Source organism: Xenia sp. Carnegie-2017, unplaced genomic scaffold (genome assembly GCF_021976095.1).
Source record: "Xenia sp. Carnegie-2017 unplaced genomic scaffold, XeniaSp_v1 HiC_scaffold_20, whole genome shotgun sequence".
NCBI classification, from domain to species: Eukaryota; Metazoa; Cnidaria; class Anthozoa; order Malacalcyonacea; family Xeniidae; genus Xenia; species Xenia sp. Carnegie-2017.
In genome coordinates, this window is record NW_025813483.1 from 8,221,175 (window position 1) to 8,239,823 (window position 18,649).

General features: G+C 37.0%; 1 protein-coding gene, 1 long non-coding RNA gene and 1 pseudogene across 2 annotated transcripts; 2 read left to right on the forward strand and 1 right to left on the reverse strand.

The window, feature by feature from the left end:
- Nucleotides 1-92: 92 nt before the first annotated feature.
- Nucleotides 93-5,362, forward strand: LOC124441629 (probable G-protein coupled receptor CG31760). Its single transcript, XM_046992095.1, has 5 exons — nucleotides 93-320; nucleotides 687-792; nucleotides 1,774-1,965; nucleotides 2,592-2,781; nucleotides 5,283-5,362. The coding sequence occupies exons 1-5, from the start codon at nucleotides 103-105 to the stop codon at nucleotides 5,360-5,362; spliced, it is 786 nt and encodes a 261-aa protein (XP_046848051.1). The 5' UTR covers nucleotides 93-102.
- A 74-nt stretch (nucleotides 5,363-5,436) lies between these two features.
- Nucleotides 5,437-6,347, reverse strand: LOC124443290. The gene is made up of 2 exons (XR_006947597.1): nucleotides 6,249-6,347; nucleotides 5,437-5,616 (listed from the first exon to the last, which is right to left on the reverse strand). It is a non-coding gene; the product is annotated as an uncharacterized LOC124443290 (long non-coding RNA).
- A 5,838-nt stretch (nucleotides 6,348-12,185) lies between these two features.
- The window catches only part of LOC124441630, a 33,842-nt pseudogene continuing 27,378 nt past the window's right edge, over nucleotides 12,186-18,649 (forward strand).

An 18,649-nucleotide genomic window follows, 5' to 3' on the forward strand; every position in this document is an offset into this window, starting at 1 on the left:
CATCTTCAGAGTTTTTGACTATACTAACCTGGACGATCTACATTTACAAACATGTAACGATACTCTCGGGTTCAAACCATTTTGATAATCCCCAGTTTATCTATGGTGAAACTTGTTATAATTCCCATGTATTTTCTTACTCTCTGGAGACTAAATTTTGTATCCCTTTCTTCTTTCCTAGGCGAGGTTTTATTTCTGCTGTGGGGTGTTTGGCTTTGTATCCGTGTACGAAATGCTCCCTCGGCGTACAACGAGAGCAAGTACATCGCCTGGTGTATATATAACACTCTGTTTGCTAAGATCGTAGTTGGTCTTCTGAGGTAAGGCAAAATGTTTGCATCGGTGTTACTGTCATTTTTCATGAAAGGTTGAATTGTTGGAATGTTATTAAACAAAAAGAATGATAGCATATAATGCTATAACCAACAACTAAAAACAATAACGACCTTATCAAACAACATTTGAGAAATTAACCTTCCACTCCTCTTCCTTGTAAACGAGACAAGTCTACTCAAAAGCAGAAGGGCATAAAGGCTCTCTGCCTTTGAGTAGACTTGTCTCGTTTACAAGGAAGAGGAGTGGAAGGTTAGTTTCTCAAATGTTGTTAGATAAGGTCGTTATTGTTTGTAGTTGTTGGTTATAGCATTAAAGGTTGAATTGTTTTGACAACATTCTCTTTTATTTAGAATTGTTCTAGATAACTTTCACAATCCTGATGTGGCGTATGTCGTAAACAGTTTGTCAACGCATGTCATTGCCACCGTTATGTTGGTTTTGCTCTTTGCTTTCAAGGTAATGGTTGTACTGTTAACTTAGTATTAATTACTGCCGATGAAAGAGGATCTTAAAACCTCTCAAAAGAAGAAATTTGTAATCTAGAGAGCTTCGGGTTTTTGTCAATACGTCTATCTACTGGACCTTTTCTTCGTTGAGTTTTGGCTTTCCATCAATGAACGAGTAAGCGTTTTACGATTGATTATGAAGTGTGTTATGATGCGATTGGCAATGAGCCCGAAAAGAAAATAGAACAAAAGCTTTTTAATAGAACGGCCAAGCCCAACTTGAAGAGCTCTCGAAGATAAACACGTCAGATTATCCTCGATGCCTTATATTTTCTTCATTAAATTTTATTTTTCAAAACTTTAAATTGAATATTGTCGTTGAAACACCATATGGTGAACAAATTAGCGTAAACAAATGGCCAAATATGTCTTGGACGTTCGTTTCAAATATCAAAGAGATTAGCCAAGGGTTACATTCTCTCATCGAAAGGAATCATGCAGCAGCGAAGATACTTATCTCTTTGTTATGCTTTAGGTCACGCGAAGTCGTTTTCATTAAATTACGAAATGTTTTAGGATACATTACGACACATATTGACTAATGTGGAAGTATGAATGTTATAAAACTGCACGACGCGTTTTTCAAAGGACATTTCTCTGTTTCGAAGCATACTCAAGTATTCCAGTACATAACATTTAATGCTTAATAAAGTAAATGGTTTGAACCGGGAGTATCGTTACGTTTGTAAATGATGATCGTCCAGGTTAATAAAGTCCTGAAGGACTGTTTTGTTGTTGACTGACGTTTCGACAACCTTAGCGGTAGTCATCTTCAGAGTCATTTTGACACTGACTCTGAAGGTGACTACTACCGCAGGATCAATCAACTTTATCCTCTCAGACATCTTACGACAATCTTAAAGTCAGTCTGTGTACTTGCTGACCTACACCTGCCCTCCTCGATATTAAATTTTTCCTGTCTGTTTTAAAGGTATACTTCTTGAAAAAATACAATGTAAATCAAAGAAGGCGTTCTCGGGGTAGTTCGTCTATAGCCACAACGATGACGGATCTTCGTAAATCACCATTTCATCTCAACCGTTTGGAGGACGGTACTTTGGTGTGCGAAAACGATGAAGAGAAAAGCCGCGAGGGTCTGGAAACTGAGAATATACAACTGAGGGTAAGATGTTTTGGGAATACTGTTTGAGTACAGATTAAAACGAGGATTTTTCGAAGAATGTTCAAAGAAACAATGTCAATGGTTATTGTCTTAAATACAAAGAACGACTCTCCATTTGCAAAGTGGGTGGCCTAGGTTTGAGGGTTAGGGGAGATTTGTCAGATCATCGCAGAGTTGCTAAAGAACGAGTCGATCGTGAGATGCGCCAGGGTCTGACGGGAAGGTATGGGGGAAATGAGTTGAACTTTGGTCCCTGTGATGGTATTCACGTCCAATTACAGTCTTTCAGTTTCTCAAAACTTGAAAATTGAATGTGTGCTCCTTGTGACAGCACATTATGCATTAAGCCATTTATAGGCGCACGTCAAACAACGTGTGAAATATGCTTTTGTTAAACAACTGCCAAAATCTCAACTCACGCCACACGCGAAAGTGATCATTATCACTTGTAGTTGATTATTATCCCCAATTTACAGAGATTATCATCTTCAATATAGAGTAATTATCCTCAGTTAAAACCATTGAAATTGTAGCAAAGAATCCGTTAACACTTATGAAATAAGCCGATTTGATGTTCAATTAATGACATTCCTATATTAAAATCATTATCCTTACACTTTTCACAGGAGGAAATACGTGATTTGACTGCGAAACTTGCAGCATGTGAATACAAACAACAACGAGAGCAGAGACGACAACAAGGAAGTCCACAAGAAAACAGCTACATTTCCACGAGTAGCGAGACTCGTCACTCCAGATTCAACAGCGAGACGGAGAGCGCTCAGGGTCGAGAGTCGGAATCTCCCGATAAAATTGGTCAAAAGCATTGAGTTCTATAATAACTGGAGCGGCTATCTTTACTGGGGCGAGGTCGCCAAAAAAATGGCGGCCAACGGACGTATTTCCGCTGAAATGATCGCTTTGCAGAAAAATAATATTCTCGACCTCCCCCTGGTGTCTATAGTAAATTATAAAGAATTTTTCAAAAACAAACACGATATCACAGAATATGGATATCGTTTGTTCCATATTCTGTGACGATATATTTTTTGGCATTTCTTTTATAATTACAACACTTCAATCATTCAATTGTTGGATGTCGTAGTTTCCACAAAAACGAACATATCGCTTCTTACAGGTGAGATAGTTGCTTGTTTTGTTAGTCCGTCAACGATTGAAAAGCAATTGTACATGTACTTGAAAAGCCATAAAATACGTATTAAAGATCGTATTTTTTAAGATTGACTTGAACGCCAAAGATACTGATGTTTCCCTGTTATTGTCTATAAAATTCTGCATACTTTTCTGTCATTTGTTAATGCATGAAATCGTAAATTTACCCATCTATTTGCAAAATAGTTTCCCTAAAGTAAAAGACCCTGCACACAATTTGCTCTGTGAGTAAGTATCAAAAAGAAATGATCAGCCCCAACAGTACCCATGATTTGGAGCAAAGCTTGTTGTGTTCTATTTGCTGACAACATCCAGGGAAGATCAAGGAGTAAAGATGAGTAGAAGATGTTATTGACCTGGCAGAGTCTTAAAAAAAATGATAATGCTGTAAAGATAATTGATTTATTGTCTGCCCAATCCAGAGTTATTTAATTTGATCATGGTCAAATTCTATGGATGGAGACAATGGATTCACTAAGGATGCCTTGTATGCTTTGAAGTTAAAGTTCATGATCCAAAGAAAGATGGCAAGAAGGTTGTGTGTGTTTTAATGCTTAATGAAATGTCAATTCACAAACGTGTAAAATGGAAGGCCATAAAGTATGTGTCTATGTAAACATTTGTACTGAGATTGATGATGAATGGATGCAGATGTGAAGCATCAAACTGTATAAGCCATTGGGTTTTATGTAACTTAATGGTTAAATCATGTCATATCTTTATCAAAATATTTTAGTTGAGTGTTGTTTCAATGTTACTAATATCTAATGCACTATACTGAAGCATTAAAGATTCAGTGATGAAACCTTTAAAGTTACTGTACTGTACATTTCTTCATTATCACAGTTTTTGCTTTTAGAAACAGTTTGAGCTTATTTACCTATTAGAGTACAGAATGGAAATTTATCATATGCATTATTGCTGCTTTTTTAAAGAAAAGTTTAACACTTTTCAAAGCTTTCCTACAAATTTTTTCCTTCTTATTTCTTTTCATGAGATTGATGATATATGGTTAATATAATCCAATAACTTTATAATTTCTAAAAAGCTTTTAAGCTTCTAGCATAAAAGTATACTATAGGTATTTGATTGATTTGGTTATATTGCCTTGCTATGACATATCTACTTGCACTTCATCATTCTTGTATGAACAAAACACCAGATGTGGATACTCAGAGAACAAAATGCACCACCAACTGCTTATGAAATTTATTATTGAGGTGAAAATTGTGTTAATCATTCAAATTGTGTACTTATTTGCAAATATAGGAAAAACAAAACAAAGTGAAAAAGAAGGGTAGAAGTATTAAAACTACAAATGAATTATAAACACCATTGGAAGCATAAGTGTTTTGATGATTATTTGCATTTTGCCCAATTCATATATCAATACAACAAAATCAAAATGTGCTACAACTTTACAAGTATTTGATGCAGTTGCACTTCAGAACATCACAAAAAGGTTACTTAAAGTAATTTCTATACAATATTGTTTGTTTTCATTTACCAAACCTATGCAGACTTGAGTCTTTTTTAAATTCAATATGAAACTCAATTACATAAAATCCGTAAATATCCAGAGATTTAATATTTACTTTTTTAAAGAAACAAGTAAAAATCCAACAATTGTGGCGAAAAAAGTCATTGCCCATTGCATCATGAAAAGAAGCAAAATAGCAATGATAACAAATAAGCTAACTTCTCTCGTGAACCGTGGAGATGAACTGTGATATACTTTTTTGTATAGACTAAAGAGTTTAATCGATCAAACAAGTTTGACGCTAGTAAAAAAACGACGCACATCTGCATTCATACATGTGTAGCCGACATATAGCTCTTTCGTCGATAGTTATAAATGCATCCTCGTAGGAGCACATAACTGACAACCACAGTTGACTCGCTGTTATGAATTTAAGGTTTTTACCTTGATTTTCATTAAAAAATTGCTTGCTGAATCCCAAATACACAAATACATTTTCCTCAATCTTTCCTCAGGAGGGAGTGGGAAATTGTAAAATTTTCGGAAAAGCGATCAATTTCGGTAAATCTCAGCGGCAACGGACGAAATCCGCCATTTTTTTGGCGTCACCAGATATCTAAGGCCGCGCTTGAGATAGCCGCTCCAGTTATTATAGAACTCAATGGTCAAAAGGTGTCGAACGTTGCCGACAGCTTGACAAGCAACGGTAGCGTGTTCACACGCGAGGAAAGAGTGGAAGTTTAATAGAAGATATTAAAACGCTGATCGTTTTATCGCCCTACCAAACGGTAGTAGCGTTTCCGATGAAGAAACTTTAACGGTCATGTCAAACGTTTCTGTTGAATCCTCGTGATATTGAAAAGATTCTTGGAGGAATATGGCCGTGTGTTCTACTGAAGAGAATATTTATGGATCCTGTTTCAGGAAAGATGAGATTTGACAATGAACTGTGGTACAACTTGACTACCACGAAGATGTTTCCACATAAAGATTAACTCCTACGAGAAGAAAGTTAATTATAAACGATCGAATCGACTTACTAAACCTTTCCCACAATAAATATTCAAACGCAAAAAACGACATGCATTTCGTTAAGAAAATGAAACATTTTATGCTTATCTCTGAATTTATGACGTTTTCGTCGCTAATGACGTAATTTGACGCTATGACGTAATTTGATCGCAGCAACACTCAAGTCTGTACTTATACACTTTACACAATTAGCATTGCAATAAATATTTTACATGAAGTACGCAGGGACATAAGCGAGGCTAATCGAAATCTTTACACCTGCATGGCAAATTTTTTAGCAAAATTATTCGGAATTATTTCGATTGTTTTTGCAGTTAATGAACACAAAAATATTTGCATAGCAGGAATAATGTCGATATTCCAAGCAATAACCATTTTATACAAAAACGTTTACACAGCGCTATAGATTTTATTTAATTTAAATTAATGTCGTTCGTAAAAAGCCAAAACATTAAATTTGTAATATAGAGAAAATAGATTTAATTAAGTGAAAAAAAAAGATAAAAAGTTTAATTGAAGCTGTACTTTTCTATCTTTTTGTGTGGATTTGGAATTTTTCTTATCTCCCTCTTCCCCCCCCCCGACATAACTAACGTACCTCAACATTTGCAAGGATTACCGCAGGACATAAAGTTTTCCCATAAATAGAGAAGAGAATCGGCATCCTGCTCGGGCAAGGTAAACATTTCCATCTGACAATCCCGAAACACGACCATCGCTCATCCTGAAGTATTTGAAATAGAAAGGAAACACCGTCACATGTTCGGCCGCTGGTTCATAAGAACCTGGGCTCGTAAGAGTAAGATCACCATAAAGGATCTTGTTGAACAACCGTCACAAACTTGCAGAGAAGAAAAGGAGATCTTACCTTATAAATTTCAGGAGCAATAGCTGATAACCAAATACCCATAGAGACATCCTCCCCCTTTACACAAGAAAGAAAAAACATGTGTCAATATCTAGTACTCTGAGAACTACATCTTTACACATCAAGAGGTCACTTTCAACATTGTAATCTCGTCGTGGTTTTCTATCATATACCTGATAACGTTTTAGAGATTTCTCGTTTTTTGCCAGCCAGTGAACAATATCCGAAGATATAATGCTGCCCGCACCGCAGGCAAATGTCGGATAAGCCACTCCCGGATAATCAGGCTCGGCCCATTTTCCCTGTCTCTCGATCAACCAATCAGTACGAAAGCTGTAAATATGAAGAAGCAATTGCATTTAGAAGCAATAACTACAACTCATATTCTCATACCTTATTTATAGTTTAGTCGCATGGAAAACGCTAATTCGTATGTTTGCAATCTCGTTTCTGTTTTACTTGAAGAAAATATTATAAATTTGGCAATTCCTAATGCCCAAAACATGATATCTCAAAAGGATTTTCACTATGTCAATAAAATCTTTAGAATGGACTCAGTATAAAGTAGATGGTTTGAACCCGGGAGTATCGTTACATGTTTGTAGATGTACATCGTCCAGGTTAGTAGAGTCCTGAGAAGTGTTGTTGCTGTTGGCGTTGACTAACATTTCGACAATCTTAGCAGTAGTATTTTTGACTCTGAAGATGACTACCGCTAAGGTTGTCGAAACTTCAGTCAACATCAACACCAACAGTCCTTCTCAGGACTCTACTAACCTGGACGATCTATCTACAAACACGTACACAGAATATTGTGTACTGACGGAGTTGAGCTAAACTCACCTTCCCCACCACAATTTAGACGTGTTTTTAAATTATGACTTTCCATTTAAAAATATCAAATATTTCTTCAGTCGTGAAGTTCTTCGGTACACTATTAAAGATATAAAGCTTAATTAAAGACACCCTTACAAATCGCTTGATTGAGTAAAATCTTTAGATTGAGTCAAAAATCATCTGTGCAGCTTGTATACTTCCGGAGGTAATTAATGTTGAAATCGACTCTATACTGAGCATGCGCAATTTCTATTTCCTCGTGCTTTTATTGTAGAGACTCGGGACGAGGCTCATTCCAAAGCTCTCAATGAGAGGTCTGGGATGGTGTAAAAATCATCTCCACAGCATGGTTTAAGAGTGGCGTAAGGGTGTTTTAAGGGTGGTTTAAGGGTAGAGTAAGGATGTTTTAAGGGTAGCGTAAAATGTTTTGGGAGTTTAAGGGTAGCTTCAGCGTGGTTTAAAGGTGGTCCAAGGCTTTAAGTTACGCTTCGCTACCCTAGACTACGGTTAAACCATAAACTACCCTTAAGCCCTCTAAAACCACATCTCAACCATTTTAAAACCACGCAAGCCACCAGATTGATATACTCCAAAATCCCAAGATACATCTACGTACTCCAAAATCCCAAGATACCTCTACATACTCCCAACTCCCAAGTTACCTCTACGTACTCCCAACTCCCAAGTTACCTCTACGTACTCCCAACTCCCAAGTTACCTCTACGTACTCCCAACTCCCAAGTTACTCTACGTACTCCCAACTCCAAAGTTACCTCTACGTACTCCCAACTCCCAAGTTACCTCTACTCCCAACTCCCAAGTTACCTCTACGTACTCCCAACTCCCAAGTCTACGTACTCCCAACTCCCAAGTTACCTCTACGTACTCCCAACTCCCAAGTTACCTCTACGTACTCCCAACTCCCAAGTTACCTCTACGTACTCCCAACTCCCAAGATACCAACACGTATTTCTATTATTTATTGAAGAGCTTTCACAAACCTGTAAGATGGTCTCCAGGTTAACAAAACAATCATCGTCAGTTTTCATTACAAAGGAAAAACTTAAAGTCGCCGAGAGCCTATTTAAAAGAAAGCCGACATGAAGCAAGATCAATATGACATATGACGACTGATGTCGTAGGTAAGGAGATACTGGCGAGATGAATTATACACTAATGCAAGTTATTTGGGCAAAAATAATGTTTAAAGTTGATTTGAGACTGTCCACTTATCGCCAGAAATTTCACAGTGGCATGAAAAATATAAAAAGTCTCAGACACTCTCTTACCACGAGAAAACTGAAGCAACTGGGATGGAAGATTTCTGTAAACATCGACATTTGAAACAAAAGAATATCAGAAATAGTTCTGCTTTCTTTAAGTAAACGTTCATTCTCATCGTCTTTCAATCGCTGCCATCCGACATTCGAGTTTCTTCTTCCTCTTTGTCACGACTCTCTTCCCGGAGAATCTACGGAGGATTGCAAGTTGCTACAGACTTTAAAGAAATTTATTCATAAAGCATTGTACCATCTTTTCTTTTAATATTTGGTGAGGGAATATTAGTGTTTGGCACTAGGCTTTAAACTTCATATGAGTCTGCACAGTCCATTTGACAAATTTTTCAATTTCATAGTCATGGTAACGACAAGCTGGATCTATTTTCATCGCTTTCTGAGTGATTAAATCGTTTGGTCACATAAATGTACGCAAAATCATCTGAGCATGCGCAGTACAGCTTGGAAATGCGCAGTACAAGCAAAGTCTATTTGACCAATTGTCTGAGTAAACGATCATGGAAATGACCAACTGCATTTATTAGAATCAATTAGGAGTAGATAACTTGCTTACTAACAAATTATTAAAGATATCAACTGAGCATGCGCAGTTCATGACAGTTTTGACTTCATAGTTATGGCAACGACCAGCTGCATCTACAAGCACCGAATTTGAAGTTAGTGGTAACAATTAAATGGATAAATCATCATGGCATGCGCAGTACATTGAACAATTGTTTATAGTCATGGCAACGACTAACTATATGTACTTGCACTATATTTGGTAATTAGCTCACTTAGTCGCAAATTATCAAAGAAATCATCTGGGCATGCGCAGTAGTGACTTTAATAATACCGCAACTTTCGTAAGCCTCTGAATTTTTGTATATATATATATAAAGCCAATATTAGGTATAGTAGATGTCAACTAGCAGTGGAAGCTGGGTGCGATATGTATGCAGTGGCTTAGGGGTCCAGACGTTTCGGTCGCGACCACTCTCCTGCGTACCGAGCAAAGCCTATCGCAGGTGATCTCGGGGTCTGATGGGCGGAAGCTTGCTATTGCATCTCCCAAGGGATAGCGTGGAGGGCCGAAATCTCTACCGAAACGTTAACATGCGGCGTTCTAGTGCCTCGGAATGGTATCGGAAGGTTGGACCGAAACGGTTTTGCAGGGTCAATTACGCCGCTTGTATTTGAAGTTAAGCATTCATGATATTGTAAAGTTGGAACTTCAGCCTGCTTATGACTTCATCAACTTGCCAGACCGTTATTACATTCTGCTTTTGACTGTTACTTTTGCAAGTTCGGTATCCGGAATCTCGGGATGCGGACGGTAAAAAGCCAGTCTTGCCTTCTCGGTCCGCCTGTTAGAACATGATTCTGGAAAACTGGCTCAATTCAATTTCGGCGTTAAGCGAGAGCCTGCTATCGTTTTCAGATCAGGACGTAAAAGACGCTGGGGTTGATGGGCAACAATGGGGTTGGTGTCAATTAATGGAATGGACCGAAAACAGGTTTTGTTTTCAAAATTTTCTCTTCTTAAAGTAAACAAAATTAAAAATTCTCGCAAGCTTCAACGGAAAAGACTCACAGCTTATAAGGCTTTGGGGCAATCGTGGGCTACACAACAGGAGGCATTCTTCATTAAAATTAAATTTTATTGAGAAGAGCACTCCCAAACAAATTTTAACAACAAATCCACTTTACTGCTGAGGATATTTTGTTTCTTTTCAATGTGCATGAAAAAATCAGTTAAGAGCAACTGTTGCATCAAATTTCTCGTTGTTAACCGCGAAAACGAAGAAGTCAGTTGCACGTACGTAATGTAGCATAAAACACCTACAAGATCATGAACGTTCCAGCCCATCCGCATCTAGCATCAAATTGATTCCTCGACTTCGGGAAGAGGCAACTCGTTGTTAATCCGTCTTATCTAGGAAAAGAGAGTTTGGTTAGTATTCACATAGATTTAGCTTAGCCAACAAAATATAAAATTAAATCAAATTATTTAACATTGAATTGGAAAACCCTTTATATACGTTGAACTGTATTATTCATTACTTGCAACATCGATTAAGTAACAATTGTTTATTAATACACATGATTTGCTACATCAAAAGCGAAATAAAGCCTCGTGCTCAAGAATCTGTTGTAAATAAACAATAAATATCCATTGAAAACTTGTATTTAGCAATATCGTAAAAATCAATAATTTAGTCAAATATCGATAAGGGGCACCAAGAAAACATTTATTACTGGATAGTAATTCTTTCGGGAAAATCGCTTCACTTGCTCTAAATCATACAATTCACCTCAATTGGCTATGACATAAAACTTCTTTATGGTTTTATACCTTGTGTACATTGAAATAATCCTCTCCGTTTTAATGTTGGCTATCGCATTTTCTGCATCGAGAACTTGAACATTTTACGTTTAGACGACGCTGCCCTTGAGTCCTATAAATGGCATTTGAAACGTACCAAATGTTCAACTCTATAGAAAAGTTCAAAGTCATAATTAACTTTGTGACTAAGCTTCAATATCTTACATGTTTGTGCATGTAGATCGTCCAGGTCAGTAGAGTTAGAAGGACTTTGTTGATGTTCGAAACTTTATTTCTTTCTCTTCAGAGTTCACAGAAAGACATGGAAATCTTCTTTCGTTTTCTCTTGTTCTTTTGTGTTCTTCTTTCAGCTAATGCCTAACTCCTCAAGCCTGTGTAATGATGACTTCGCTCTTTTGAGTGGGTGGGAGGAGCTTCAATAAATTTGCCCATAAACGTGGTGTTATTTTTATGTTGTTACTAAGCTGAAAGAAGTATAAAATATGAAAAGAAGAATATGATTTTGATGTTTTTTCTGTAAATTATCGACTCGTTACTCACGCTTTGGCAAAATAAAGATTTCAATTGCTTTAAACGACAGAACCTTTTTCTTTGACACCAGGGTCTTGAAAGAAATAAACAGATATAATTTCGCTTGAAACAGATAAAACAATTTAGACAAAGGACTTGTAAACGGAATTTATTACGTTGGTTTTATTCAGTTATTTTGGGGATGATTGACGTATCAGTGTACCGTATGTCAAGAAGCATCCTATGGTGATAAAAGAGCCATCACCCTCAGATTAAGCTCTAGGATATCTGTATAAAATGACGGAATCGTTGTAACAAAGTCTTCTGTACTACTTCATATGCTTCATCTTGTTTTATACAGTTTTCCAAAATGACTCAACTGTAAATATTGTAAAACAAGCACGATTAAATGCAAAATTTGTAAAATTTGAGAATTAAGAATTTGTCCAAACAATTAATTAAAATTTCCAGAAATTTCCTTCAAATAGCCATTCTTTTCTGAGAAATTTCCTTAGAAATAAGACCACATTTGACCATCGTTATCATGTAACTACTTCATGTATCGTAGTCTCCAAGAAAACAACATAACAACATTTTTAATTTTTAAACCTCACAAGCATTCGTTCTCCGCAAGAATATTTCTCCACATATCTGTTGTAAAAGTGAAAGACAAATAATATTTAAAGAACAATAAAGTTTTTTGAAAGCTGAAACAAGGTAATAGATATATATGTTATTGTTATGCCTGAGTCTGACTTTGAGTTTCATATGGAAATTGAAACGATATTTATTTTTATTTCTACATAGCAAAGATATTTAACTACACAGCCAATATTGTGAATAATCTTTGTATAACATCTCTAACTAAAAGCAATATCGTTAAAATGGATAAAGTTCAAGAACTTTCTGAAGCACTGCCTTTACCAAGTCAGCCATTCTTAAACGTCGAAGTAAATGAATGCAAAGAAAGGTTAGTTCATAATATGAACAAAGGACTGTATGCAGAAGGATATTGAATTGCATTTCATGTAATAATCTAGTTGAGTGAGTCTGTGTTAGTGAAACCATGCTACAGGTGAAACTAGGTAATGAACAAATCATGTTTTTGTTTTGTAAAGAAACTTGAATAATTTTAATATGTTACTAGATTGACGTCACTGGTCATATGTTGTGCTTCAACAGACTCACTTCTTCAAATACCACTGTGCTGTCAAAACGTGAACAAAACCATTTATTCAATTTGATAATAAGCATTAACATCTTAATAGTATTTACCACTTTATTTTAGCACTATCCCAGAGTATAGAATTATAAAGCTTGTCAAAGACTTTCTTATCAACATGAAAACAATTCATGGCGACTCATGTTTCGTAGAATTTGTTGATCCTTTTTTAATGGAACATGTCAAGAGCATAACTATTGTGTATGACACAGATAATTTTTCAACATATGGCAGGGTTATTGACCCTATGATCAGACAATATTTACTTTCGCATGTGTGAGAGTAGGTTGTTCACACCCCCCTGGTATGTCACACATCCCTTTTTGTTGAACCCCCACGGAAAAGAAAATGCAAGAACTCTTAGAGGATTGACTTACCGTAAATGCTCGAATAAGCGCCCGGGGCGCTTATTTAATTTTTGGAGGCGAGAGGGGGGCGCTAATTCGAAGGGGGGCGCTTATTGGAAGGGGGGCGCTTATTTCATTTTCGGACTTTTGACGTGAAAATGACACTGGTATTTTTATTTCTTGTGACCTTAACTGTAACATAAGTATGAAAATTTTGAAAACGTTAACATTCTAGAAAGCAACATTAACATTTTGTGAAACTTGAAATGTTCTCCAAGCGATTTCCTGGTGCCCGTTAAAGGGCATGTGTATTGTACAATGCGTTTAACATCGTGAAATGTTTTGTATATATAAAGAAAGCCTGCCGTTAATGTTCAGCGGTTGTCTTCAATTTAACACACAATGAAAATAGTACTGACATTGTTTATGCTATATCGCGTCTTTCGCTAACCATTTGATCCTTAATCAATCTCAATTTCTGTATCGCTGTCATCAAGCAATGTTGACACAGGAGCAGCATCTTCAACATCTGATAGCGTGATATCCTGAAAGGATCATTCTCCAGTGTTTGCTGAAGTTGCTGCTGAACTGCCTTCAGTTGTGCCAGGCCAGAATGACAAGGTTGACTCGGCTTTAAGCAGTGTATCAGCTCATCTTGAGAACCGTCGACAGCAAGTGTCAGCGCACAGCACTTGAAGGAGTTAACAATAATGTCCTTATCCAGATCATTCCATGCTTCAATGATCCACTGGACAATCTCTCGCCTAGGAGGAGCTCGCATGTTCCCTGCTGCAGTAAACGTGTGTTGACCATTTGCCATCCACTCGTCATATCTCTCAGTCACTTTGGCTTTGAATGGTTTGTTCCACGATACATCAGGCGCTTGGATATATTTCGTACACCCCCCAGGTATAATTACAGGATCTATCTTTGCGCGATTGAGCTCTTGTTTAACGCTGTCTAAGACGTGGCATCTAAAAGAATCCCAAGCCAGCATCCGTCTGGTGAACGAAAACTGGCCCAAGACACTTTTAACCCAAGAAACGGTTAGTTCTTCATTCATCCATCCATTAATCGAGGACGCTACGACACACTTTGTTCTGAATTCCTCATTCAGTGCTTTCGACTCTCTCTTGGCACCTGGAAAAACGATGAACGGCTTTAGTTTGGTACCGTCTCCCTTTGCAGTCAAACACACTGAAACCTTCGTTTTTTCATGGCCAGTTGTTTTCAATCGAATTGTGCTTTCGCCAATGTTGTCGACCGTGGTATTGGATACCATATCTTGCCATACTGCTGTCTCATCCATTGCAATGATATCCCTGTCTTGGTAAGCGATTTTTACGTTGCCGGCGAATCTGCAAAACATACGCTATGAGTTTGTCTATCACTTTCTCGGGTCCTTTGTGATTCAGTGGTTTTGCGTCTGATTGCCAAACCATGTCTTGACATGAACCGCTGTAACCAACCGGAACTGGCAAGAAACGATGGTGGCATTTCCTTCTCTTTGCATTTCTCGTTATCGAAAATTTTGCTTTGCTTGCGATCATTTTTCTGGAAACACGAAGGCCATTGAACGGCGCTCATGTACCCACTGTAATAATGCTTCTTCTAGGTCTTCATCGAATGGCTTTCGTCCGCCTCCTTCAAGCCGCTTTCTCTTGCTGCTAGTATCTTCCAATTTGCTTTTCTTTTGTCGCCATTCTCTTACTCTCTTGCGGTCGACACCAAACTTTGCTGCGGCTTTTCGGTTACTGTTACACTCTTCGGCAAATTGAACAGCCTTAAGTTTAAATTCGTTAGAATAAGAAGAGTTCTTCAATCCTGCGTGCGATGTAGATGCTAGAGTTATACTTTCGTCCATGATGTCAAAGGTAAGCATGCTGTAATGCGAGAAGGCCGGAAAAGACTCCCATGAGAAGATCACATTGTATCACGTGCTACCAAACACGTGTGTGACATTCATCTGCTGTTTACAACATGGCGCGTTCAAGCTATACCTTTACTTGGCAAATGGTTTACGAAATAGAATTTGCGTCTGTGATAAGAGGACACCATGTTTATAAAGCTGAATGGTCACCACAGCTGGAGAACGGCTAGTGTGTCGGAAAGACGATCGAAAGGAGGCTAAAGAGCACGATGAATATGCGATTGGAACATTTATTCAAGACAGTGGCAAGCTGGTTGGACATGCGCCCATTGAACTTTCCTTCCTCGTGTTTACATTTTACGAGCTCATGAGGATAATGCGGTGGAGGTAAAAGTAACTGGAAAAGAAAACTTGAAAACGGCCTAGTTGTTCCAGGAACTTTTAAAGCAGTAACACGAAGCCGGCGACTGGGAGCAAAGTTTAACGAGGAACTTGATAAAGTAAAGCTCCTATGTGCCCACATGGATATTGAAATCAAGCAAATGAGAAGCAAACCTCTGAAGAACATTGATTTTGAGTTCTAACGAATGTCCGTTACCGATGTAAAAAATTAAAAATACTGTGTATCGAACTGAGTACCGAAGTTCATCTTTATCGGGGAAGGGTGGGGGTGGGGGCGCTTATTTGAGAGGACGCTTAGCAAAACCCGTCTTTTCTCGAGGGGGCGCTTATTTCAAAATTTGAGTCCTAGGGGGCGCTAATTCGAAGCGGGGCGCTTATTGGAAGCTGGGCGCTTATTCGAGCATTTACGGTAGTTTGATAATGAAGATTTACATGAAGTACATATTTCTGTCAAACCTTCATAATTCTTTTAACAGATAATTGATTTGAAAAAAGTTATGCTAAAGTATCATGTCTATCAACTTCATGATGGGGGGCATGGATATGAAGAACTTGAGGATGATATATCTGCTCCAGACAACTGGCTTTTGCCTACAGGTGGGTAAATTTTGCCTGCAGGTGGTCAACTCACTTCAGTCCCAGGTCTTTTCGCTTTCACGAGTTATAAGTATTAGCAACTAATACAATTAATTCATCATTTTAGAGGATTTTCAGGGCTTGTGGAAAAGCTTGCTCTTTGACTCGGATGTGAAAAATCAGGTTGTTCTTCATAATGAACATTTAATGATTTCTCTCGTAAGCGAAGTTTAAATTGTAGCTTGTTAAGGACGTCTTTAGCGCCGAAATAAGTTAACGTTTAAACAGTTAGCTGTCAAAACGTCAAATAGATTTTTTAAGGATTTTCCTAATTTCTCCTATTTTCCAATGTACATTATGTACTCGGAGTTACTGATCAACGGAGTTACTGATCTGCTAACTTATTAATCTCTAATATTTTCAAAAGGTTTACGCAAGCGATGACATTGTGCACCGTAGTGGTGACAAAGCTTACTTAGTAAACATTAAAAATACACATCTCAGCAATTCTAGCGAGTTATATCGATTAAAAAATGTTAAAAATTTTGTTGTTCTAATTTATTTACGAAAGTATATGTCGTGCCATGACTATGATATTTCATGTATCTCATTTTATCTTATTTTTTAGTTGCTAAAATATGCGGCAACGACACTTCTCTTCTCCGACAGGTTTGTCGTGAAATGAAACTATTGAACTGAAGACTTTTAGAGAAGCCAAATTGCAAAATCATTCGTTTTTCCATCTTTTAAAATCACTCCCAAACAATGACATTTTCAAAGTATATATTAGTCACGTGTTTGAATCATATTTTAGAGGCGTGGATTTCAACATCATCTCGTGAAATAAAGTTACCTTATTGCATGGTAAGTTAGTTTCCTTGGTAACCAGACGTGAGTCCTTGCGTCATCGTCCGTCACGTGTATCTTTTGCGAATCAAATTAGATTCTATTTTGCGTGTGTTGACTTTGTAACAACTCTCATCTTAACGGAGTAAATCTCTTATCACTCATAACATTCAAGATTGAAAAATCACATATCAAAGTATTGATAAGAATAAGTTAGCTACAATCATATAGAATGAAACGCGAGAGACGTGATGGTGTTTTAACGAGCCAACTATTAAATGACGTCAAGGCTACCATGTTTGTGTACCGCTGTGACGTCACTCGAAAACAAACAACGAAGCCAATCAAACACCAGCATTTACCACTCATAGTACATCATGTTTGTCTTCACGTGATCTACTGCAAATATCCAGAAGAATGAGTTGAGCTTTTCTTTAAAACTTTCACAGAGCCAACCGGTACTGGTGAAACATCCTTATGCAAGGCGCTTGCTCAAAAATTATCCATACGACTTTCTAAAAGGTAAAAACACTACATTTTATTTTGATGTTACGTAAATCGCAATCCATTACTATCCATGTGTGTAATGCAACTAATATTGCCACGTAATTTTATTGTTATGTCGTGAATTATAAATACAAAGTATAATCCGAAAAAAGGTTATATCCGAAAAATGTTGTAAACTCAACATCAAATTTAGAAAACAAGACGATTAAAAATGTAAATATTACACTTTCAATTGTTTTGCTTTGTAACTTTTATTTAAGTTTACAAGATGTTCTTTTTTTTGGCATTATCTTTTACTTTGTTTTTAATGAAATTGTCGTCTACCTAAGGATTATGAACTATAAATTAAAGTGTGTTTCTACTTTTGAATCCTTAGATTTAACTATGGCCAGCTTATTGAAATAAACATTCACAGTTTATTTTCCGAGGTAGGCATCATTTTGAATAGCTCAAAGCAACATCACCGAGTGCGAAAATCCTCTGGAACCAAAAATTACATTGCCATAAATTTTCCGTGAAACCTTTGTCGTCACCCCCTGTCAATATAAAATGCACGGCTCACATCAAAATATCAGTTCAGAAAACTGACATTTATATACCTGGGATTGAGATGTCGTTGAAGTTAATAAATCTAGTTCCGTATCACAAAATGATCATATCCATTAAAAAAGCATCTGTAATTTAAAATGTACATTGACATTATCTTTCCTTACAAACAGAGTGGAAAGTTAATGATGAAAATGTTTCAGAAAATTCAAGAGTTTATTGACGACAAATAAGCTTTAGTTTGCGTTCTTATCGACGAGGTAAACTTTGCTTAAACATTTCTTTCTTAATGCTCATGGTCAGATAGATGAGAAATCATTTACTATTTGTGTTTCTTGTTTCACAAAATACCCGAAGCACATGTACGCTTGTCGGTAATGTTTAAGGAAAATACCTTTGCTATCCATATCTTTTACTTCTGAAGGTTGAAAGTTTAACATCGGCAAGAAAATCTGCGTTGAACGGACAAGAACCTTCAGATGCCATTCGTGTTGTGAATGCATTTCTCACTCAAATTGACCATATAAAACTGTAAATGCAAAATATAAGCAGAATATGCATTTCGGCGAACATTGCGTTCTCATGGATTTTTTAGTGAACTAAGAGATTGTATTCGGTTATATGAACGGCGAGGCCAGCCGGCAGGGTTGTTGCGTTATGTATTATTTAATAAAATAGAGACTTTGTAGAAAATAGTTCTAAAGATAGCAAATACCATAGTAAATGGTAAAAGTAATATAATAAGTTGATAGTTCTTACAAGAACTGTTGTAAGTAAAGAGCACTAACCCAATAGTTCTAAATTAAACGACACGATGCATTTCGGCAGACTACTCCTCAGGTGT